This window comes from Convolutriloba macropyga, chromosome 9 (genome assembly GCF_964194025.1).
Source record: "Convolutriloba macropyga chromosome 9, txConMacr16.3, whole genome shotgun sequence".
NCBI classification, from domain to species: Eukaryota; Metazoa; Xenacoelomorpha; order Acoela; family Convolutidae; genus Convolutriloba; species Convolutriloba macropyga.
In genome coordinates, this window is record NC_134476.1 from 39,028,453 (window position 1) to 39,052,871 (window position 24,419).

General features: G+C 34.9%; 1 protein-coding gene across 1 annotated transcript; it reads left to right on the forward strand.

Annotated features, from left to right (window-relative positions):
- The first annotated feature begins 14,136 nt into the window (after positions 1–14,136).
- Positions 14,137–18,654, forward strand: LOC142345377 (acid-sensing ion channel 4-B-like). The gene is made up of 4 exons (XM_075397411.1): positions 14,137–14,171; positions 17,098–17,244; positions 17,481–17,626; positions 18,413–18,654. The coding sequence occupies exons 2-4, from the start codon at positions 17,235–17,237 to the stop codon at positions 18,587–18,589; spliced, it is 333 nt and encodes a 110-aa protein (XP_075253526.1). The 5' UTR covers positions 14,137–14,171; positions 17,098–17,234; the 3' UTR covers positions 18,590–18,654.
- Positions 18,655–24,419: the final 5,765 nt, after the last annotated feature.

Below are 24,419 nucleotides of genomic sequence, written 5' to 3' on the forward strand. Positions count from 1 at the left end.
GTAATTTCTGCGCTCCAGACGGACACAATGAGGGATATTTAAAGTAACCTAGTGAGTTGTTTTTTCCAATGGGTCACCTTTTTTCAATTATGCATGTCACACGCTGTCCAATACAGTCTTGAAACAACAGTAATAGTTGCTGCACACAAAACCCCATCAAATTACATATGTACAATTTGACCACTTCGGGATTCGAAACAGCCTCTTTTAATTGCAGGTCTGACCTGATTGCCACCAAAAGAGCTGATTTTAAATAACTAACTCCGGAAATTGTTACAACCCGTTCGGCCTGTGATTCTTTTTTATTCCTTAAGGCTTCATCTTTACAACCGAGGCTTACCTAGCACAACAAGCTATGTCAAAGTTACCTTGTGCGCCATTTACATTAGGTTGTTCTCGCTCGATTTTCTAATATAAAAAAAAGCTAACTCGCCCGATTTTTCGAGAGTTCAGTTTGCTACCCGAAGTATAGCCTCATGGTAAAAATGTACCGAGTCAGTGCATTCCAATTGTAAAACCAATTTGCAGTATTGATTATTTCATTTTATTATTTCATTCAACTATTAATCAAGTTGTTTCTTCAAAAAAACTCTGTCGAGAGAAAATTGATGTTATTTTTGAAATTTTCCAATATGTCACATGTTTGGACCAAAATGTTGTAAAAGCAGTCCATTCAAACTAGAGGGGGCTCCAGCGGTCCGAGGTTCGAGTAATTTCGGGTGGAAGTAGCTCGATTTCAGAGTACACGTTGAGATTCGGTCATTTTACTAAAAGACAAAGCTACTGATGGCTCTGAAAGCAAAGAGTTTTGAAAGCAAATTCATTACCTTCACTTGGAAAATGCTTCAAAAACATTTATTCGCTTCTCTCATCTTTCCAGTTTTGTCTTGTTGAGGGCTACCGAGAGATGGGGGTGGGAATAAAAATTATATGCTCTTTAAGAGTTGGGGGCTGAAACCTACCTACGCCTCCGCCCACCCCCACTTACGCAAATGCGATTTATTTTTGACCCCTCTCTTCAAACGTGCCCCCTGAAACGTACAAAAAGTACGATCTATAACTACGCTTGCCATTCCTGAATCTGAATCGTGAAAAAGATTCTCCGCTTCTGATATACTCAATATATTCAGTTCTTCATTTGAAAATAGAAATAACTAGCATAAAAATTCTATTAATAAATTAAAAAAAAAAATTTTTTTAAAAAAAAAAATTTCATGGTATTGACAAACTGAGCAATGTAATGGCCAGATTTTCTGAAGACTGTTAAGTTAGGCGGCACACCAAATTTTAAGAAATGGATTTTAACTGCCCAGGCTATTATCATGGATCACAATTTTTTGTCTGATTTTTGGCAGAGCAGGGTGAAAAGCAACACGGTCATATTATGGAAACTAAAAATAGAGAATTGAAGTATCATGATTCAGTACTGATTTGTTATGAGGAAGTACTCCAGGTTGTCCAAGGGCTTGTGAAAATGCCATGCCACCACCATCATTGCCATGCTCTTTACTTATTGTACGACAACTTATTTTACCAAGTAGCGGCAGTTCGATGTGTTAGAAGGTTGAGAGATATGAAAGTAATGTAAATTGTGAACAAAAAAAGCTTAATATAGATTGACAGGATGCTCTACATTTCGACCGTATACTTGGCTAGGGAGATGAAGCCCTGGGGATGAAAACAACAAGAGAACGTGTTATAAGAAATGCCCAGGAAGACCAATTGGGTTTTTGGTTCACACATAAGGCTCGCAAATAAGAGATGATGCTTTGAATCCAGTACCGGTACATTTTCTCAGTAGTTAAGCCTTCTAAGCCCAACCCTCACCGCCACTCCTAACGCAGTGATTGATCAGGCATTGATCGGAACCAATTTTTGCTTAAATATTGCAAGATGTATATCTTGTTAAAAACATTTTTTTATCAATTGAACGGGTGTTGCGCACTTTGCATGGTCGACTCGACTAGATTAGTTTCAAGCCATTCATGACTACGACAACTTTCGCCACATAATTATATTTTGAGTAATTGAACCTACGTAATTTCTGATTTGTCAATAATATTCAGTTCAAAATACTGGAAAACAGTATTTAACACAGTGCTCGTCAGATATCCAATAAAAATAAATGCAAGCTTTCCGGGTTTGCGGCATGAAATTCCTGACTTCCCATGTTCAAGTTTTTTTTCTATCATCATTTTACTGTTTCAGGACTTGGTAATGGCATGTCGAATTAACAACAAAAACTGTGACGATGAACCCATGAGAGTCAACCAATCAGCGACTCAACATTACGGCAATTGTTATTCCTTCAACCTCGATGGCCCTATCACTGCCAGTGGAAAACACCACGGACTCAAAATATTCTTCAACCTAGAAATTCTGGACACCTTGGGTTTGTTTTCATCAAAGTCTGGTTTGAAAGTGTTCATATCGAAGCCGGGAATGGTTGGAAGAAATGGTGGTAAGTGGACAACTTTTCTATTGATGTTTTAATTTTTAGGGTCGTTTGCTGTTTGGAACATTTCAGCTTCTTTGACAGTTCATCTAGCACACCCAAAAATGCAAAATCTGAACGGAAAATATAATATTGATTCGTTTATTGATTATTCGCCACTATCATGAGATGTGACGTTGTAAACAGCGGTCTGCCAACACACGCTGCTCTGATCTCTGATTAATTTTAGGCTTTTATCTAGGCTTTTAAAATCTAACTAGGCTTTTATCCAATGCAGCTAAGTTGTGACCGTGGGCTCGGTCCCAGGCATAAAAGGCTTCTGGCTAAACCCACTCGAGTGTACACCTATTACTTTTGCTCTTAAAATTATCCCCCAAAAAAGAATCACTATCACAGTCTGGCCTTCCGGGAGGGGTTGTTTCAAAAAAATGTATTTTGCTTTCGCTATTAGGTGCAAAATTAGGTACAATATAAGGAAGATGGCAACTGTATGTGTTTTTTATGATAGAGATCCTTATTGACTGGAGCAGTGAAATCAGTTTGAACCCTGGATATGAACACCTGATCTCAATCAGACCCCATATTAGTCGCAGGCTGCCATATCCCTTCAGCAATTGTGAGTATTATGGACATGAAGGGTCACTCATGGCCCATTACACCACAAGGGAGGAATGTCAGTATGAGTGTATTGACAAGTAAGTTTACATGGAAATTTTCACACAAAACCCTTCACACAAATTAATTGAATGCGAAAAAAATCCAAAACTCAGAAATTGAGAGAACTGTAAAAACAAGAGATGTGGAAAAGAGCAGAAAAGCCAATTGACCTATAAGGACAGAGAAAACTATATCATTTCGTTTTTTCTAAAGTTATTTTTGTAAATATTAAAAAATAAACGAAAATTAAATGCGAAGAAAAACCAGCTAATAAAATCTCTGCTATTTTTAGCTGAATAGTTAAATAAGAAAAGTATGATTACAAAAGTCTTTCGCGCGTATGATATGAACGCCATTAAAGAAGACGCCACAAAAGGGAAAAAACTTGAAGAGAATGAAACTTTTACGTGACATGCTGTTTACCTGTTTGCTAATTTTTGATATTTTATAACATTTTTTACCCGCGATAATGACCCTTTTGACAGGTAATTTTAAGGAATGAACGTTTTGCTTGGTCTTTGTAGAAGATTACAGATTTTCATCACGTTTCTTACGTTTCGAAAAAATTTTTCAAAATGAATCTTTTTACAATAAATCCGTTTTCAGAATAAAGTTAAACAAGGAGGCTCGGTAATGTGCGTACGCACATAATGTTCCGACCCCGCTCATCCACATAATTGGCTACCAAATGATGAAGAGATCAGAAACATAGATATCGTTCAATAAACAACCAATGGAATATCATAATGCCACGCTAGAGGGCCGATCACAGTTTTTGATAATAGAACTACTAAAAAGGACCATTAAAAAAATCAAAAAACAAACATTATTTACGACCACAACTCGATGTCTACAATTAAAAAAATCATAACAAAATCAAACTCGCGTCAGATAAAATCTAAACAAAACATGTTAACCTATACTTCATTAGAAAAACTATGGGACCCGTTTTCAATGCGACTGGTTAACAGGTCGACAAAAAATATTAAAAAAGCAAAGCGGTGCAAAGTTAAAAAATACGTTTCTATTTTTGAAAATAATTAACTTCACAGTTATTAATGTCATTAGATATCACCTGAAATCACTGAAATTTTCATTTATATCTCCATAGGAAGCAATTGAGACATACCAGAATCCAATCTTCAATTGCGTAAAATTTTAAAGCCAATAGGACTTACGATTATTGTTGTAAAACAGAAAACAAAAATCCTCTAAAATATACAAATATATTAAAATCTCAAACAGTTTTTGAAGTCTCGTAGTAAAAGTAGTAAAAAAGCCGAGGATTGAAAGTTTGAAGCTAAAACTGTTACAAGGATTAATTTATAGCTCACTGCAAACGGGTTGTGACCTGTGTTTATAAAGACGAAACTACAATTTGAGCAAAAAACTATTTCAAAAAATGACAAAGCTCAAAAACCCAAAATTCTTTTAGAAATAAATTTTTCCAAAAGTCGTAACAGATTAAAGATTTCAACACAAAAGCGATGGATTAAGTTGTAACAACTAAGGAAGCCAATTGGGCCTATTAATACTGGTACCACGCCGCGAACCCACAAAATAACAAATACATAACAAAAACACAACGAAACAAGAACTTCAAACAATTTTACGACATCACACTATTCAAGACACAATATTAATAAGATGTTTCCCGCAAGAACTGTAAATGATCCTTTTCTCCTCATCCTAACATTAACGAGCCTTCCCTATAAAAGGACAACGTAGACACGACAACAGAAAAAAACGAAAATTGAACAGTATATAAATCCCGAATTGTGCCTGTTAATAATGAGACCACACCGCGACCCCACAAAATAACAAATACGTAACAAACACACAAAGAAACCAAAAATTCAAACAATTTTAAGGCATCACACTATTCAAGGTACTATACTTATAAGATGTTTCCCGCAAGAACTGTAAATGATCCTTTTCTCGTCATCCTAACATCAACGAGCCTTCCCTATAAAAGGACAACGTAGACACGACAACAGAAAAAAACGAAAATTGAACAGTATATAAATCCCGAATTGTGCTTGTTAATAAGGAGACCACACCGCGACCCCACAAAATAACAAATACATAACAAACACACAAAGAAACCAAAAATTCAAACAATTTTAAGACATCACACTATTCAAGGCACTATACTTATAAGATGTTACCTGCAAAAACTGTATATCATCCTTTTCTCCTCATACTAACATCAACAGGCCTTCCCTTTAAAAGGACAACGTAGAGACGACAACAGAAAGAACCCCAAAAATTGAACAATATATTAATCTCGAAAACTTTTTATTAGAAAGTAAATGATCGAAGCAATCAGTCACAACGTATAAAAAAGCGCAATAAATGTGAATGAATCATCAAATTTAATTGAGACTTATAATCAGTGAGATTGAGTTACATTGTGACCAAATTGAAAGCAAAAAGAGACAGTTGAAAAAAAATGTTTTAAAAAAATTACTTTGAAATGCATTAAAACAAACAGCTATAAATTGAAGTCTTTATCTGGTTAGAGTTATACGTCCTGGGGAATCAATTGAGACCTATCGTTATCAGGTATATGGCAGACAACAACAAAAGGAAAGACAAACATAGAAAAGACAACAAAAAACCAGAAAATTTTGGGAGATAACTTGGTCTCAGCCCAAAAAACATAAACTATTCAACAAAAACAATTAATTTATACAAACCAGCATTTTCCAACGCTGTTCAAATTTTCTACTATGCTTTTTTCAATACAATTTGCCAACAGTGTGATAATTCGAGAAGGAAACGTAATGGACTAAAAAAGGCAATTATGCTCAATAAAGAAAATGAAGAAAAAATATTTGAAAACGCGTAGTATGAAAACAAGGAAAACATAAGTTGAATATAAAACCGTTTCCAACAATAATGTATTACTCACACGGAATTGGTATTTGCCTGTTTTTACTGAGGCTGCTCTCGAAGTTGAGAAAAATAAGATAAAATAGTAGCAAAGTTCAAAAATTCACCGATCATTTCTTAAAACAAATATTTTCAAAGTTTACAAGAGACATTAGATAACAACTGAAAAAGAGTTGTCTAGGTTCATCTATACCTGCTAAGAAATTAAATGCATTTTTGATTGAGGCAACTTAGTCATTGGGCTAAAAAAAGTATAACAAATGAAAGCAAAACTCAAGAAGTCTATAAAATTTTTACGAAAACAATTCGTCAAAGCCTTATTAACCATGAGCTTAACTCTTAAACCATATCATAATTTCGTTGGACATCTTTTTGCAAATATTATCTGTCGTTAATTGAGCCCTCATTTGAGATTCTTTTCAGTAAATTACATAAAAACATTTACATAGCGGAATTGCTTTGAAAAAAAGGTCGCTTCCCATATAAATCTAAAATTTTTTTTATTGTAAGGATCCACGGTGCGATCAAGATCAGCCCAGATATTGCTGCGCGTCTAACAAAACTTTCAATTGTTCAAATGATTGCGAAATAGATCAAGTTTTAATTAAAAGCTTTCAGTTTGTCAAAAAATAAATAATGATTTTTTGTAATTATCGAGTTTAAATTTGCAAAAAAACTTGCAAAATTTTGATCCAGAATACTCATGAAGCCAGCGGGATTACAACTAGCTCCTTTCTGAGCTTAAGAAGATTTTGAACGCAGTTTTAAGGTGTCTCCTTTTAGCAAATTTAAAGCAAATGTGATCCTACTTTTCTCGAAAGTCTGATTTTTGAAAAATTTAGCATAAATTCTAGCCAAAAAACTCGGATCGAACAGCTCAGCAACCCTCTTTTATCTTTAGAAATGAAATAAAAAGCAGTACAGTTAACAATTTTTTCATTTTTATAAAAAAAAATTCACAAAAATTTGCTCAAAAGTACTGAAAATGTGATCAAAAACAGCAATTATTCACAAAACTTTAAACCTCGATAACTCCCTATAAAAAGCGAAAAATGAAAAAAAACTTTTTAATTCCCTATTCTATGCTAGACTGGCTTTCTAATGATACCACTCACAACTCTCTACGATGATTATATCGATCGGCCAAAATTGACTGAACAAAAAAACTCATTTTAGTATATAGTTCCTCCCTCCCCACTAAAGTGGGGGTCGGAACAATTAGAGATTAATACCGACAAACATACTTCAAGCACCGTCAAAAAGACGGTTCTTGAAGTGCTTGAAGACGGTTCCATATTTGTCAATTGTCAATGTTAGTCGCGTTTTTTGTCACACAGTTCGCCCCTCATTTGCTCAAATTCAAAAAGATCAGTTGTTAGGTTTCAAAAACGCTCTTTTCCTTACAAATAGCGGTCAAAAGTTGTCATTTTTTTGTTTAAAATAGTTCAAAAACCATTATATCGGCTAAAAACTTGACCATTTTCCACCAAATATATTGGTTAAATACAGTCATTTCAGATGTTTTCTTGGGGCAAACTTTCAAGTGGTAAACTTGTTCACAAAGATTGAATTGTTACCAAATGTAACGCAATTTTGGGACAAATTTAATGGCTATATCGACATTGTTTACAATTTGAGAGGAAAAACACGACACCTAAGCATGCAACTATGTAACCACTTATTTTTTGTTCAGGTTGAAGATGGATCTGTGTGGATGTGCAGACTTGCTGACGTCACAGAACACACCCCTGTGTCGCATTAACCAAACAGAGGAGAGAGAGTGTGTGGACAACATATCACTTCACTTCAATCCAAATACAGGAGAGTTTATATAATCACTTTTGGAAACTATTCTGTTTCAGCGCCGGATACTTTTTACGTTTTCATCTCCCTACTGAAAATGAAGTGGCCAATCAGGGCCAGCACAGTAAAATTGGCCAATTCTTTGTGTCAGAAAAACTCACTAGGTACCGCCATAGGACCCAACTATCGAACAAAGCTCTGGTCTAAACTCTCACCCAATCTGAACCAAGTCAACAATTTTTTAATGGTTTCATTTGACCATCCGATGACACTAAAACATGTTCAGCCACTAGTCATTTTTATATTAAACAAAAAAATTGACCAACAAAATTCTTCGGAAAATCAGCAATAAAATTAAGGAAAAATACGAAACCTTGCTTAATGCAAATCCGGCTATTGAATTATTTGGTTTGCGTTTTACGCACGCTGTACTTTCAAATAGAAAACAGACCTCCCAGAGCTCCCCACCTAAAATAGCAAACAGAGCTCCCCACCTAAAATAATTTATGATACTATCCTTTGCTCTGTTAACCTTGAATGGTATGCCAATTTAGTTGAAACATGTGTCGGTTAATGGGAACGCAGAGACAAATCTTGTAATCGATTAGTTAAATTAGAAATAATGGTTGACAACTGTGGCGATTGACACGAAATTCAGTCCATATTTATTACCCCAAATTACCGCACTTTTACATTCATGGTGATCACCTTTAATTTATAACTTCCTTGACTTCTTATGACATCCGATCTTAACTAGTTATTTACTCTGATAATTTACTTCTCTAAAAGATCAAGGGTCATCATATCACACATAACAATATGAAAAGTTGGGGACAAATCTAGTATAAATAGCACGTGTTAGCTCCTTGTTGCATTCACTCATTTCATAAATAACCAAGATCTAAATCAGCACGTGGATGAGGTACGTATATCTTTCCATACTTTAAACAATTAACATTATACTTTCAACACTCCTCCTATCATGTTAAGTGTTTGTTCCGAGAAGGACATCACGAAAAAGTGATACTTTGGTCCTCCCCAATGCTTTTGTAAGTGTGTCTGCCGACATCCGATCGGTAGGTAAGTAGTTTAGCTCTAATAGTCGACTTTCGACTAAATTCCGAACGAAGTGCACTTTTAATGAAAAGTGCTTTGTCTTTCCGTGATTCATCGAATTTTTACTAAGAGCAATACAAGCTTGATTGTCTACAAAGACGTTTACTGGCTGCTGGATTTCTAAATCTAATTCTCGTAATAGGTTTACCAAATGTACTGCTTCTTTACTGGCCTCGACTACGGCGTTAAGCTCAGCCTCAGCTGTTGAAGTAGATACACACTTTTGTAACTTGCTATCCCAACTGATTGCACCTGAACTATTATTAAGTTTAAAACAAAAACCACTTGTACTTTTTCTATTGTCTATGTTGCCTGACCAATCTGAGTCTGAAAATCCTGTTAACTCCAGTTTCTCACTTTTTCTAAAAATCATCTTCTCTGATTTTGTACCTTTTAGGTAACGTAAACACCCTTTTGCCGCATTCCAATGTCGCCTTCCGGGATTTTCAACAAACGAACTCAATAAATTGGCTGCGTGCGCAATATCTGGTCTACTTGTTAATGCCAAATAGTTCAAACATCCCACTATACCCCTATAATCACATGATTGCATTTCTCTATGCTCATTGCTGCCTATTTCTGGTGAATCTAATTTTGATAGTTTCAGGCTAACATCTAAAGGTGTTTCCAGTGTCTTTGATTCGCTCATGTTAAACTTCTCTAGTAATTTTTCTACATATGCTTCTTGGCTTAGCATAATTTCGTTCTGTGTTCGCTCAATTTTTATATTTAAGAACCAGCTAAGATCTCCATAACTGCTAATTTGAAATTGCTCACTAACTTTATTTTTAAAGTTTTCACAAAAACCTTCCTGCAATCCTAATATCACCATATCATCTACCCAAAGACACACTAATCCTTCTATACCATTTTCTCCTTTCTTTATGAAAAGACACTCATCTTGAATAGCCGACGTGAAACCTAATTGGTTGAGAAAAGTTTTGATTGTTAAGTACCAATTTCTACCGGACTGTTTCAATCCATATAAACTTTTCCTCAGCTTACAAATTAATGGATTTCCTTGCTTGTCAAACTTTTCAAACCCTTCGGGCTGTTGCATAAAGATTTCTTCTTCGATGTCAGCGTTTAAGTATGCTGTTTTGATATCCATTTGTTTTAACTCGGTGTTTTTATATACTGCGTAGCTTATCAGTACTCGAATTGTTGAGAGGCGTGTTGTTGGTGAGTAGGTTTCGTTGTAATACCGACCTGGAACTTGGCTAAATCCTTTTGCTACGAATCTTGCCTTATACCTTGTTATCTCATCACTAGGACCAATTTTAAGAGCAAAGTGCCAGCGGCTACCAATGGGTTTATTTCCTTTGTTCTCTACCAGTTCCCAAACTTTATTTTCCACTAATGAGTTGTATTCTAACTTCATTGCCTCGTACCAGTTTTTATCCCTAATTGCTTCATCAATAGACTTAGGTAGCAATTCGTTGTTAACAATTTCACCAAGGAAAGCTACTGGGTTTAAATCTCTATCACCATCTGAATGATGCTTGTTGACTATCTCCTCCTTCTTTTCTTTGACTTCAATAAACATTTCGTTTTCGTTGAAAGTTACATTGCGAGATTTTCTAACCTTAAAGATCCCTTTGTCATTTGGAGTACCTACCAGATAAGTCTTACTATTGTCTGAAGACCCTAAGAATATTCCTTTTTGAGAAGTTCTATCAATCTTACCACGAAAATTTTTTTCAACATGAACGAAAGCTGAACAACCAAACACTTTGATAGATTCTAAGTTAGGTTTCTTCTTGTACATTGCCTCAAAAGGTGTCTTCTGAATACCTGAATGGAAACAAAAATTTTTAATCTCACTTGCCATGTTAAGTGCATATGGCCAATACTCTTTTTCTAAACCTGACTGCTCTAAAAGACATCTAGCCATTGGGGTGATTGTCCCCCAATTCCTCTCAACCTTTCCGTTTTCTTGTGGTGTATACGGTGCCGAGAACTCAAGCCTAACGCCTTTCCGTCTACATAATTGTTTTATGCCATTTGACACATATTCCCCTGCACCGTCACATACTAAGGTTCCTGGTTGTCCGATGTCTGCAAAGAACTGTTCAACTTTTTCAAAGGCCTCGTCCCTTGTCCTCAAAAAATATAGTTTCTGATATCTGCTAAAACTATCCACGAACCCTATTGCATACCTATGACCATCAACCGCTTCCGGTTGGATGGGCCCTAATATGTCGGTATGAACAATTTCTAAGACTTCACTTGCTCTTGTTCCTGAGTCTCTTGGTACTGGAAGTTTCTTTGATTTATTTAGCTGACATATTTCACAGTTTGCTAAATCATGCTCGTTTACTTTTAGCCCCACTGCGTGATCTTTTAATTTGTATATGTCCTCAACATTGTTATGACCCAACCGCTTATGCCACAAACTAAGGGGATCTCCATTTGCCAAGTTGCACTGCTCGCCGTAATCAATGTTGTGCCAGATAAATAAACTATCTCTTTCCTCGAAAGGGAAAATTTTTCCGTTCTTAGTTCGTATTTCTAAAGTCACACCAAAGACGACCTCATTGCCTGTTGCTCTAAGTTTTGACACTGATATCAGATTCCTTGTGTTGTTGGGAACAAGCAACGCATTATTTAATCTTATTTTTCGCGCTAAACCATTGGAATCCGAAACCCTAATTTCAACTGTTCCTTTCCCACTAATTGAACTTTTACTGCTGTTTGCATTAGTGATGGTACCAGAATACTCCTTGTCTATATCTATGAACAAACTTTCATCTCTAATCATATGACTGGTAGCACCTGAGTCTAAAACTAGCTCATTTGCAAGGTTGTTTTCCGACGTTTGAAAGAAGGAAAAGATCTCTTCTTCTTCTTCTTCTAAATTCTGCTCCTCAACTAAATTTTGCGTGCCCCTCTGGTTGGTTCTCCTGCTTTGACTTACAAACCTTTTCTCATATTTCTGTTGTTTTCTACAAAATTTAGCTATATGTCCGTGCTCACCACACTTAAAACATTTCATTTGAGAAGCTTTGGTTTGTTCAGGAATCGTTTTCTTAAACCTACATTCTTTTGCGATATGTCCCATTTTCTGGCAGTTGAAACATTTCCGTTCCCTATTAAAGAATACGCTCTCTGTTTTGGTTTTTACATTTTCATTATCGAAGTTTATCAGGTCTCGTTTTATTTCCTCTAGAGTTTTCTCGTCTTTGCTGTATTTCACGAGTGTTGCGAAATTTTCATAATCCTTCGGGAGCCCTTTTAGAATTATTGAGACAAACATTTGTTCACTAATTCCTTCATTCACTAGTGTTAAGTTGTATTGCATATCATCTGCTCTGGTGAGATAATCTACTATACTCTCACTTGAAGTCTTCCTAAGGCTAGTTAATTGCGCTATCAATTTGTGTAGCTGGGGTCTCTCAAAACTTTTGAAGCGTTTACACAGTACATCCCAAGCTCTAGTGCCATCACCCTTATGTGGTCTAAGAAAAAGAACTGATGTTTTGTCTAAAGCCTGAACTAACTCGTACCACAATGTCTTCTTTTTCTCTTCTAGTTCTTCCCTCCCTTTTTCTATAGCTTGCCTACGTTGCTCCTCCGAAGAATTATTTCTAACAGCTTGCACATAATCTAGATAGGTGGCTTCTCCACTAAGAACTTTACCAAGTTTTAAAGAGTGCATACAAGCCTCAAACTGTTCCGCAAAATACAAGAAATCATCTTCACGCCCGCTGAATACCAATCTTTCTAATTTTGAGCTCATTGTTAGGCCTGTCTTACTTTCGTTTAATTTCCGTTCGTCTCAAATTAACTCTTTAGCTTTAATTGTTCCCTACTGAACCAAAGACTTATGATGCCCCAACTATGTCCTTTGTTTTTCTAAGCTAGTACTGCTCTAGGTAAATATTCTTTTGTAAAAAGGGTCAGACTGTGAAAAAAATCTTGTTCGGACTTAGATCAAAACTGCTTTCCTTTCTACGCGTGTTTGAATCTGTTGCCTGTTGGTGGCTGTGTTATAGGGCGACGAAGCGGTGAGTCGTTATGTTTGTGTATCAAAAAAATGCTTTATAGCACCAGGTTAGCACTTGTTGTAATATGTTAGCACTTGTAGGGAAAAAAACACTAAGCAAAAAGAGTTTGGTCGACTAAATTAATCTAGAAGTTGGTGTTCTGTTCGAGTTCTGTAATATCCTTGACAAAATCGAAAGCAGGACATTGACATTGAGCCAGGGTTTTTCTGCCGCGATTAAGCACGATGAGGATACCAACACCCTCCGAGGATAATGTACTCGAACCCTAATCCTAGTCCTAATTAAGAAATCTTTTTACCACCAACTTTTCGACCAAACTTGTATCTTACAGAAGCACAGCACACACAATTGAAAATGAAACAGTTGTTTAAGCTGAGCTGTTCTCAGCTATACTAAGCAATCCTGGTTCCCCGACAGCTCTGTTATACAATTGAACCTCCGCACTCCTTTTTGATCCCCCACAACAGCTCCACTCACTCTTTACTTCACAAGCAGAATCCACTGCTTAGCTACACACACTTAGCACTCCAGGATTGAAGTCCCCCAACCAGCTTCACAAACTGCTCACTTCACAAATGAAGTCCCCCAACCACTTACAAGAGCTTCCAACTCCACAATTGAAGTCCCCCAACCAGTCACACAAGCTTTCAACTCCACAACTGAAGTCCCCCAACCAGTTACACAAGCTTCTTACTCTTGCTTCTTCTGGTCTCACTTGGCCACTTCTTGACTACAAGGCTTGTCTCTCCTTGTCTTCTCTGTCTTCCTCCCCCAGTGATTTCAGCGATCCTCTTATGTAGCAAAGAGGCGCAGCAACAACGTTTTTCTATTTACGATGGGGGCTGATTACTTAACTTAGAAAAGCTCTGGGCCCATAACCTGTCGGTTAATGGGAACGCAGAGACAAATCTTGTAATCGATTAGTTAAATTAGAAATAATGGTTGACAACTGTGGCGATTGACACGAAATTCAGTCCATATTTATTACCCCAAATTACCGCACTTTTACATTCATGGTGATCACCTTTAATTTATAACTTCCTTGACTTCTTATGACATCCGATCTTAACTAGTTATTTACTCTGATAATTTACTTCTCTAAAAGATCAAGGGTCATCATATCACACATAACAATATGAAAAGTTGGGGACAAATCTAGTATAAATAGCACGTGTTAGCTCCTTGTTGCATTCACTCATTTCATAAATAACCAAGATCTAAATCAGCACGTGGATGAGGTACGTATATCTTTCCATACTTTAAACAATTAACATTATACTTTCAACAACATGATGTAGTTTTTTTGTTGATAAACGGACATACAGTTCTTCTAATATCGAATTGATCGCCAACTGCATTTTTTGAGTAAAATTATGAGTCAAGTCAATCTGAGTTAAATTTAATGGAATAGTTCTAATAATAGTAGAACTAATCTTTTCTGATATTCAAAAGTTTGAGAAAATATCTGTGCTCAGATCATATGCGAGACTAGAAGTTACTCCAAAACAAAACAGGGGAATCTGCTAATCTATGCAAAAACAAATCTCCAAGGAAACGAAGCAAAAACCTGCAAAAACAAAAAAATCTGCACAAAAACTAATGAAAAACCAGTTTAATAAGTGATTATCCATGGCGCAGAAACCTAGAAGAAATGAGGCAGATTCATTTTTCCTTGAGTTGCAATTCAACTTACGTTAGCAATTGAAATCCATAGCATTGGCCATTTTAAATCTAATGATAAGTAGAAACGACAGAATGTTTGGAAACATGAACGAATACATATATCAATTTTTCAACAAAAATGGTTACTTTTTACTTTTTCAATACGGTTGCGGAAATAAACCCCCACGGAAAAAAATCCACACAGAAATAAACCCCCACTTTACTATTAAAGAGCTGCGAATTTAGCGCGTTTGGCCATGCCTCGCGGGCCATGGCCATGCCTCAGCGGCCCGTGAGACTTGAAATGATACTATCACAACCGAACAAATTATACCAACCAAAATTCGATTTTAAGAAGGGGGTTTTTCAAAAATTATAAAAATCAAAAACGTCAAAAGCCATTGAATTTAGCCAAATCTTCAAACAAAATTAACAATCGTGATGTTTCTTACAATTTATTGGGTATATATATATATATATATATATATATATATATATACATATATATATATATATATATATATATATATATATATATAATAAGCCATATATAATAACAGTTGACAGTGATCTATTATTTGGGATACGGGACGTAAAAGTGTCTTTAAAATTGATTTCTGTGAGCTATGATTTATTTTTTTTTTGAGATCCATCGAGTCGCTTTTTTCAGAAACTGCAAAAAAACAAGCAACTAAATGAAGACAGATTTCAAATGAATGATTAATTGTAAAGCAGCAAGCTGACCAATATGCTCAAAATAGACAAGAATGTAAGCTTAAAAGTGCAAAACGGAACAAACATCCCCAGTGATTCTGGAGTTTTTATCGTGTATAATCTGACAAATTTCTGACAAAACCATCATGCTAATAGCCTGTAAGAGGATGCATCTTCTTATCAGATCTGATAAGACGTTTCTCAGATCTTATACGATAAAAATTCCTTTTATAGGTTCTTGCTTCATAAAAGTTCCTCTTATAAGTTCTTACACGATAAATATTCCGTCTTATCAGATCTTACACGATAAAAATTCCGTCTTATCAGATCATACACGATAAAATTTCCGTCTTATCAGATCTTACACGATAAAAATTTCCTTACACAATATACATTTGGAAAGCTATGACTCTAAAAGTTCTTGAAGTATGGCATGCTCATCAAATTGAAGACAATTCAGAGTTGCTTTCAAGCAGTAGCCGAAAAGCTACAACATGCAAAACTTAAGCGTCAGAGCAACAAAGAGAAAAGTATCTTATACTGTCCTTTAAGACTTATAAGATATTGTAAAAAAGGTTATTCCAGTGGCAAGGGCTTTCTCTGAAGCGCTGATTATCAAACTAGGCTGAAAATTTTTTTTCAAAGACCGAAACTATCTTGGACTGCTAAATTTAGTCAAAGTACCCAGTTAACACTCACAACAAAACTGCCGCCAAAACAGAATCAACACTCATTTTTTTTTGTTTCATAGTTGGTTAGTTGACCGATTTTTTACTTTCATAGGAACTTGACTACGTTATACAGTTATATTGAAATCATTAAAACATGTCCTATAAGATCTTACACGATTAAAATTCCGTCTTATCAGATCTTAGACGATAAAATTTCCTTCTTATCAGATCTTCTGGTAAGAAATTCTGGTAAGAGGAATGTTTATCTTATAAGATGTCTTATAAGATCTTACACGATAAAAATTCCTCTTAACAGAATTTTTATCGTGTAAGTTCTGATAAGAGGAATTTTTATCGTGTAAGATTTGCTCATATCTTACACGATAAAAATTCCACAATCACTGGGGATGAATTAAAATGTTGATTTTCCTCATTTTCTTCGGAACATAAATTATACAAAATTTTTAGGAAAATGAATTTTAGGCTCCAAAATTTGCAAAAAAAAAAATTGCGTGTTCTTCACTGGGATGCCTTCAAAGCTCAAAATGCTCGATTATAAGAATTTAGTTGCTCAATTTTTTAATCGAAAATTATTTGAATGGTGGGATCTATTCCGTTTTGGCACCCAGTGTTTTTATGCCCCCAATTACAATTTATGTAATATTTTATAGCACGTTACTATGTAAAATGAAGCACGTGCGCCTGGGGAGTAGAAGCTATATGCCCTCTAAGCTTTGCAGAGATCCGAATTATGTAATCTCAGCTGTCGGGTTGCGACCATTTGATCGGGTGAAAAATCGGATCCCGGTATAACAAATAGTATAAATGCAAACTGACCGAAAGTGAGAAGAGAGTAGTTGAAAGTAGTCAAAATTATCTTAGATCGAACTAAATTAGTCAAGAACTTTCTTATCTTGACAATTTTTCTTACGAAGACGACTGACTTCTTGAAGCGTTTTGGATTGCAAAAATGATGAGTTTCCAAATGATATTACTCATTGCTCTGGATACCCTCTAGAAAGTTTGGAATAGTATGAACAAGAATGGGCCTATCATAAATATCTCACATTTTTTCTCAAAAATGCAGAGCAATTACGTGTTATAATGACCTTCATAGGTTGTGACTGTCCTCTGGAGTGTGTACGACATACATATGACATCTCAGCCACCAGTCTTGAGTGGCCAACCAACAGATCCATCGCCAGATTCGCTTCTCTCTTCCACGACAAACTGAAAGACCAGTCCATCGACTACATGATCACAGGTAAGCTCCATGTCCAACTATGTCCTGGAGAAAAAGTTCGAAATCCCAACGCCACAGTACGTTAAGTAACCCCCGGTTATCAGTCAAGTGCTATAACATTGGCAATCAGTTCAAATTTGTAAATTTGCTTCTTAAATTGAAAAGAAACATGAAAGACATGGGTAAAATAGCTTCTATCCAAGTTTTCCCAGGATTTTTGAACTCTAATACAAAATGTTGTCATTGTCTGTTTTAAGCTTTGGAAAAGTTTGCACGAGACCAGAAAAACGATACTCTGGATGCGATCAATGACCTCCGGAAGACATTCGGCACTTTCACCGTATACTTCCTGGACCATTCTCAGTTCACAATCACAGACAAGCCAGTTTACACTTTCGTTAAGGTTACTAACACGCCCTGAGTCAAAAGTTTAAAAGAGACTGTATAAGCTATCAAAATTTGGTAGCAGCGTCAAGTTTCTCGTCCTTAAATAGTAATCTCCCTGTTTAGATTTCAATACAAAAAGTTATTGATCGTCGTCAAGCAAAATTCTTAGTAGTCGTACTGGGTCATATTTGATTCTAGGTAATTATTAATTTAATTTAATTTTAATGTTAATTTAATTTAGTGTTAATTTATAAAGTTATAATATTAGTTTGAAATTTTTGAAGTCATACAAGGATCGCATTACAAAAAGTTAATCACTTGTATGACATCATATATGATTTTTGTAGCACTACTAAGAAATGCAGACCCGCGGGTATGAACGCAGTCATTTTCCTCGAGGATGTTAGAGAGGACCATTACTTGCATCTCTAATACATATTCTTTTCTGCAAAATAATTCAAAATAAAACAATTTTTTTCATATAACTACAACTTTTTAAAACCGGCAAACTTTCCGCAAGCCCAAATTTGAATAGTTGCGAATTTCTTGTGGTGATTAAATGAATGTATTTTAATTAACCATTAAAAGCACGAGCGTGCAAGTTTTGAAAATTCAGATCTTGCAATGCTAGAATATTGTATTCCAGATTTTAAAACGTGGAAAATACGTTCTTCAAGCAAGGTTACGTGATCTTGCTAAAGTCACACTGACATTCTGGCAGAGATCTCGAACCACAGCGCGGCTCTCGATTAATGCCATATTTTCTCCACTGACTTCATCGGCCATATAACTTATACTTCAGGTTGTGGGCAACTTTGGCGGTCTGCTGGGCCTTTATTTGGGCTTCAGCACTCTCACAGTGATGGAACTGGTGGACTTTATGTTCGATGTGAAAGAGTACTTTCAAGTCACAGGAAAGAGGCACACACTTCGAAAGAAAAATAAAAATGGGAATTTAAACAGAGACCAAATTTTCTGAGAACTAACTCGGGTCCAACCAGCCTCACTTTTTTATTCATACGTATTTCAACTTTTCTGATGGCATCCCAGTCTAACATGTTGTGTCAACTTAAAGCTCTGTGTGGAAACAATTCCACTACAGAGAAACTTTAAGAAGTTCGCTTTTTTGGAAAACGTTTTCCAGCAAAGATTGAACAGAATTCAAAATTAGTGGTCAATTAAGTATAGGTTACGTGACTCTGCTTGAAGTCACTGAGAACTTCTGGCGTTTATCGAGAAACGTGAATATTCCTGAAATTTGTTTGCAAATTTCAAAGTTTTAATCAATCTTGATTTTTTGTCTGCGTGCTATTTTCCATCAAAAATTTCTCATAAACAACAAATTAAATTGGAATAGCGAAAGAATAGTATCTCTTGATTGCCCCAATATGTTATTATGGTTGACAAATTTTACGCCACTTTCATTTGAAGAACATTGCGGAATCTGCGGGAAACATAAAAACTAATTTTTCATAATTGTTATAACATCCGGTTTTGTCCAAACTTTGTGGGCCCTTTCTTCGAGCAAATTTAAACCACGAACTTATCTTTTGCTTTGTTCATACCACTGCGCTCAAAAAATTATTCATTTCTGTTTTTGCTTAAATGAAATTCCAACATTAAACTTATAATCATCTTGACAAATGCTGAGAAATGACTTTGCGTAAAATTGAAAATCTTGTCAACCATTTTCCATACAGTTTGATATTGCAGAACAGTGTAATCATCAGAGAACTTGTATTTAAAGAACCTGTTTTTTACTTTAATTTATTTTCTCATAGCGTTTTAAAAAGATACGAGAGTTACGCCAAACGTCCACACCTGTTAGTGTTTTTTTAAATGAATAAAATGTGCTCATTTCGTTTCGTTATTGTCATATACATGTGGGAGAAATTCAATTCTTATTAAATAGTCCGAAGGCAAAAATCAGTTTTGGTCACAAAAATAACTGTGACTGTGTTTTCATGAGGAAAATTATGACCTCTACCTGAACAGTCATAAAGGGATGTGGTCTAATGGGCTTAAGGTCGGGATGGGATACGTTCGTGTTGAGTTCTTGTTTTTTATTCAAGTAAAACATTGTTTTTAAGTACTTTGTATTCTAATTTCTCTATCGCCATTTCACTGAGAGTTCTCAAGTTTCAAAAAATATTGGTCTTGTTGAAGGGCTAAACGTTTGTTTTACACAATTGTCAGCAACGCTGCTATTGATTTCGCTCCTCTGGAATTTTGAGAGCTTTTTTGTTGAATTCTCGGTAAGCAACAGTTATCTGCAAGCTAAATACGAAATTCAGACAGAAATTTGCAGGCCGTATGCAAAATTTAGACGGTTATTGTGAGAGACTCGCAAAAAAACGTTTACCTTGCACGATTTCCAGCAAAACCCTGGTCTGATTATTTATGATCTTGCAATAGTCTTCCAGGATCTTACAATGTTAGAGTCAGCGTTCGATTGGGTGTTTCGCGCGTTAGACTTGTGCGAATATGAATCTTTCCTTAATTAAAAGTATTATAAGAACTAAAAAACAAAATTTTCCTGAATATTATCAAAACCTCAGATAGATCACTGAAATAATAACTGTTCTTACTCAGCCTTAAATGAAATATTGGGTTCCAGTCTGAAAACGCCGCCATCTATGGGCATTATTTATAGTTTTTGATCTCGCTTATTTCATAGGCTTTATTTAGCGTATTACAGATAAATTGTATCGTGTCTATAAGGTGACGCATATGCAACACAAGCACCACTTGTTTGTGAGGAAAAGCGCATTTAGGATTCCACCATTTGGCGACCATTAAGTAGGTTGTTTGAAAACACAAGTGCAAGACTTATTTTGAACATGTGCATTAGACACAGTAGCTTGTGGAAGTTTAAAAGCCAAGTTTAGTTAACATAAAAAGTAAATAACTTTGTTCAAAAAAGTTGCAAGTAATTCCCTACGCGAGGGGGAATAATTGCTACGTCTGATTTTGGCATAAAACATAATAGTAACTAAGTAATAAAATGCTGAACTCCAAGGATTCTTCACAGAGAAAGTATGGGGTGGTCACTTGCTTTGGATGTTTAATTAAATTGTATAGACAAAAATAGATACAGGGAAGCTCAATAGCAAGCTAGGCGTCTCTTTTTGTGTATCCGAGTCATCTAATTATTTAAAATTATCAGCAAACAAATGAAGATAAAAATTTGACTTTTTGATTTCCTGACATAGTGATGTTTGATTAGAGTTGTTTTAATAAGTAAACCTACTCATGTCGGAGTTCTCACACTTAAAATTACAAATGAGCACACCTTTTTAAACGCATCGTAGAGAAAACAATGCTCCATGCAGAAGCATACAGTTTAAAAACTGCGTAAAGCCTGAACACAGACAATGTTTTAAAGAGTTAAAAACAATGTTTGAAAGAGGAAACTACTTCGACAATGACGACAATGCCAAAAAAAAAATATTTTAAAAAAACTCGCGAGAAGTCTAAGTTCGGAACATAATTGTTTATCATTTTCAATCCGATTATAACTGCGTCTCAGAAAGAACTGTCATTAAAAAGACTAACAGAGGGGGAAAAGTACAACAAAAAATTCGCACAACTCACAGAAAATTTTCGAAAACAATTCGCGTCAAGGTCGTTAAAAATCAGTGCTTGAATTGGAAGTAACAAATAGATTCATATATTCCTCATCAGAAGTCCAATGAAACCAACTATTAACAAGGCGGCTCTGCAATGTGCGATGGCACATAAGGTTACGACCCCACCCATCCACAATTTTGAAATAATTGTCTACCAAATGAGGAACAGATAGAAAAACCAAAACATTATTTTTGGGAATCCCAAAAAACCAAAAAAAGCCCAAGTATTTTTCAAAAAAAATTGTGTGTGAACGATAAGATAGCCTCTCAAGCAAATAACTCAGTGGAGTAAAAATTGAAGCATTAGATTGCTGTGATACGCCAATATTAAGAAAGCGAGTCAACACGAACAGCAAAATCAAACAACAACAACAACAACAACAACAAACATTAATTACATCAAAAAATTTATGTCCGTTTTAAAAAACGAAATTTAATAACAAAGTCAACATACCATCAGATAAACCTAAAACTAAACAAAATAACTTATAAATCACCAGAAAAGATATGGACCAGTCCATAAAAGGTTTGGTAACAATTAGACAAAAAAGAAAAAATCAGTAAAGTTAAAAAATTCGCTTATTCTTTTTAAAACCATTAACTTCAAAGTAATGAAAACCATTTGAAATCAAGTAAAATATCCCAAAAGTTTAAAACTACCAATGTTTCTATGGAAGGGCATTATGACCTGTTCTTTTTCATTTTTTTAAGCGGCTAAAAAGAGCAACAAAAAAAACAAAAAACAAAAATTCAATTGAAACTTGCAAGAAAACGCTCTCAAAACCGTCAACCCATATTTTGGCCCTCAAAATATAGTCGTTTGCGCCTTCTTCAAATACCGATAATGTAGTATGTGGCCATTTATTAGTGAGACTAGGTAACAAGTAGAAAAAGAAGAGGAAAGGGCAAAAGTATGTAATAATTTTGATTTTATTCGAAGCAAAATTATATCCAAAGATATGTCCATTTTCAGTCTACAAAGATTGTGTAAGTGGTGTTTGGGTGTGCACTTCCTGCAAATTTAATCAGAGTGGATAAAAGAAACTTATTTCGTGCTGTTTTTTTGAAAAAGTCTGAATTTTGTGAAATATTTAGCCGGAATTTGTGACAATAAAAAAACCAATTAGTTGAAGTAGTAATAGCCCCTTTCTGAGTCTACAAAGACCGTATTAGTGTTGTTTGGGGGTTTACTGCCGGCAAATAGAATTAAGGTGGACAAAAGTAGCTTTTTTCGTGCTGTTTTTGATGAAAAAAGCTGAATTTTGAAATATTTATCCAGAGTTTTTGATCAAAAAATTAAATCAGAATAATCAACAATGCTTGTTAGTCTTTAAAAAAGAAATCGACGATACTATTCCTAAAAATTTTAACAAATTTTAGCAAAATTGACGAAAATTTAGGCAAAAACTTTGGAAAATGTGAATAAAGACAACGTGAATTCACTCTACTTTTCTCAGAAGTTTAAACCTCGATAACTCCCTGTAGAAAATGAAAATTTAAAAAATCTTTTTAATTCCATATTCTACGCTGGACGAGCTTTCTAATGATACCAGTCTCAAACCTCTAAGATGAATATATCGAAATGAAATTAATTTAATTTTTGTGAAGAACCGGTGTCGAAGTCAGTAAGGTCATAACGCACTCTTAAAAAAGATTTTGGGAAATCAATCCCTTTCGACACCTTCCCGTGACACCCATAATGTCATATTTGACCTTTAAATAACGAGATTAGGTAACAAAAAGAAAAATAAAAGGAACAAACTTGGGAAGTTAAAAAAGTTTTTTTTTTCAGTTTTGGAAAACGATTTTTTTAAAGTCATGAAAGCCATCAGCTATTTACTAAAATCAGAATATCGACTCATCTGTTCATCAATGAAAATCCAGTGAAACCTATCACTATACAGGAAATTTCATACGACCAAAACGACAAAGTAAAATGACAGTTAAAGAAAAAATTTAAAAATTCAATTAATTTCTCCAGGAAAGAAGTGTCGAGGCCGATAAAACGATAATCTATATCTTTCAGTATTTTATTATGTTCAATTGTGTTTTATCTTGAACGCTAATAATGTGATATGAGATCTGTCAATAATGTGATAATATGACTAGAAAACGTGAAAAACTGGCAAAAATCTAAAAATAAAAAAATCTGAAATCTAGTAGTATCAAAGCCAGAAAACAATAACTTCAGCCTTAAAAACGCAATGGATACTAAATTTGAAATCAATAGAATTATGAAGCATTCTTTCTTTGCTGACAATAAACTACAAGTTGACCAAATTAGGAAAAAATAGAGGAAAAGATCATTAAGCCATAATTTATTTAAAAATCAAATATTTTTAAAAATCGAAACGATCAATAACTTTTAAGTGAAAACTAAATGCATTAACTTGGAGCTGCTTAGGAAGCCAATTGGATCTATCACTCCTGAGCTTTGATTTGATATGTTCTGTTCTTTATTATTAAAAAATTTCTTTTTTCAAAAAAAGACCGACTGATTACAATCTGAATTTTTTTTGGATTGTACCAGTCCAAGATTGGCCCAAAACTAGCCCTGCTATTGCTTACTGTCACTTAGGAACAATTGATTTTTTGAATGTTGTAGATATAGATAATTTGTTAGTTGAAAACTCAAAAATAAATTGTGCATTTTTGATAATCAAGGAGTAAAGTTATCAAAAAACGGCAAAGTTTTAATTACAGAGCACTCTCAGCGGAAGTTGAAGTGGAATTAGCCCCATTTTCAGTCTACAAAGATTGTGTTAGTGGTGTTTGGGTGTGCACTTCCTGCAAATTTAATCAGAGTGGACAAAAGAAACTTATTTCGTGCTGTTTTTTTGAAAAAGTCTGAATTTTGTGAAATATTTAGCCGGAGTTTGTGACAAAAAAATCAATTAGTTGTAATAGCCCCTTTCTGAGTCTACAAAGACCCTATTAGTGTTGTTTGGGGGTTTACTGCCGGCAACTAGAATTAAGGTGGACAAAAGTAGCTTTTTTCGTGCTGTTTTTGATGAAACAAGCTGAATTTTGAAATATTTATCCAGAGATTTTGATCAAAAAATTAAATCAGAACAATCAACAATGCTTGTTAGTCTTTAGAAAAGAAATCAACGATACTATTCCTAAAAATTTTAACAAATTTTAGCAAAATTGACGAAAATTTAGGCAAAAATTTTGGAA

Coding starts and splice junctions, on each gene's coding strand:
- LOC142345377 (XM_075397411.1), top strand. Junction 17,627..18,412: donor CAGTTTACACTTTCGTTAAG/GTTACTAACACG, acceptor CTTATACTTCAG/GTTGTGGGCAACTTTGGCGG.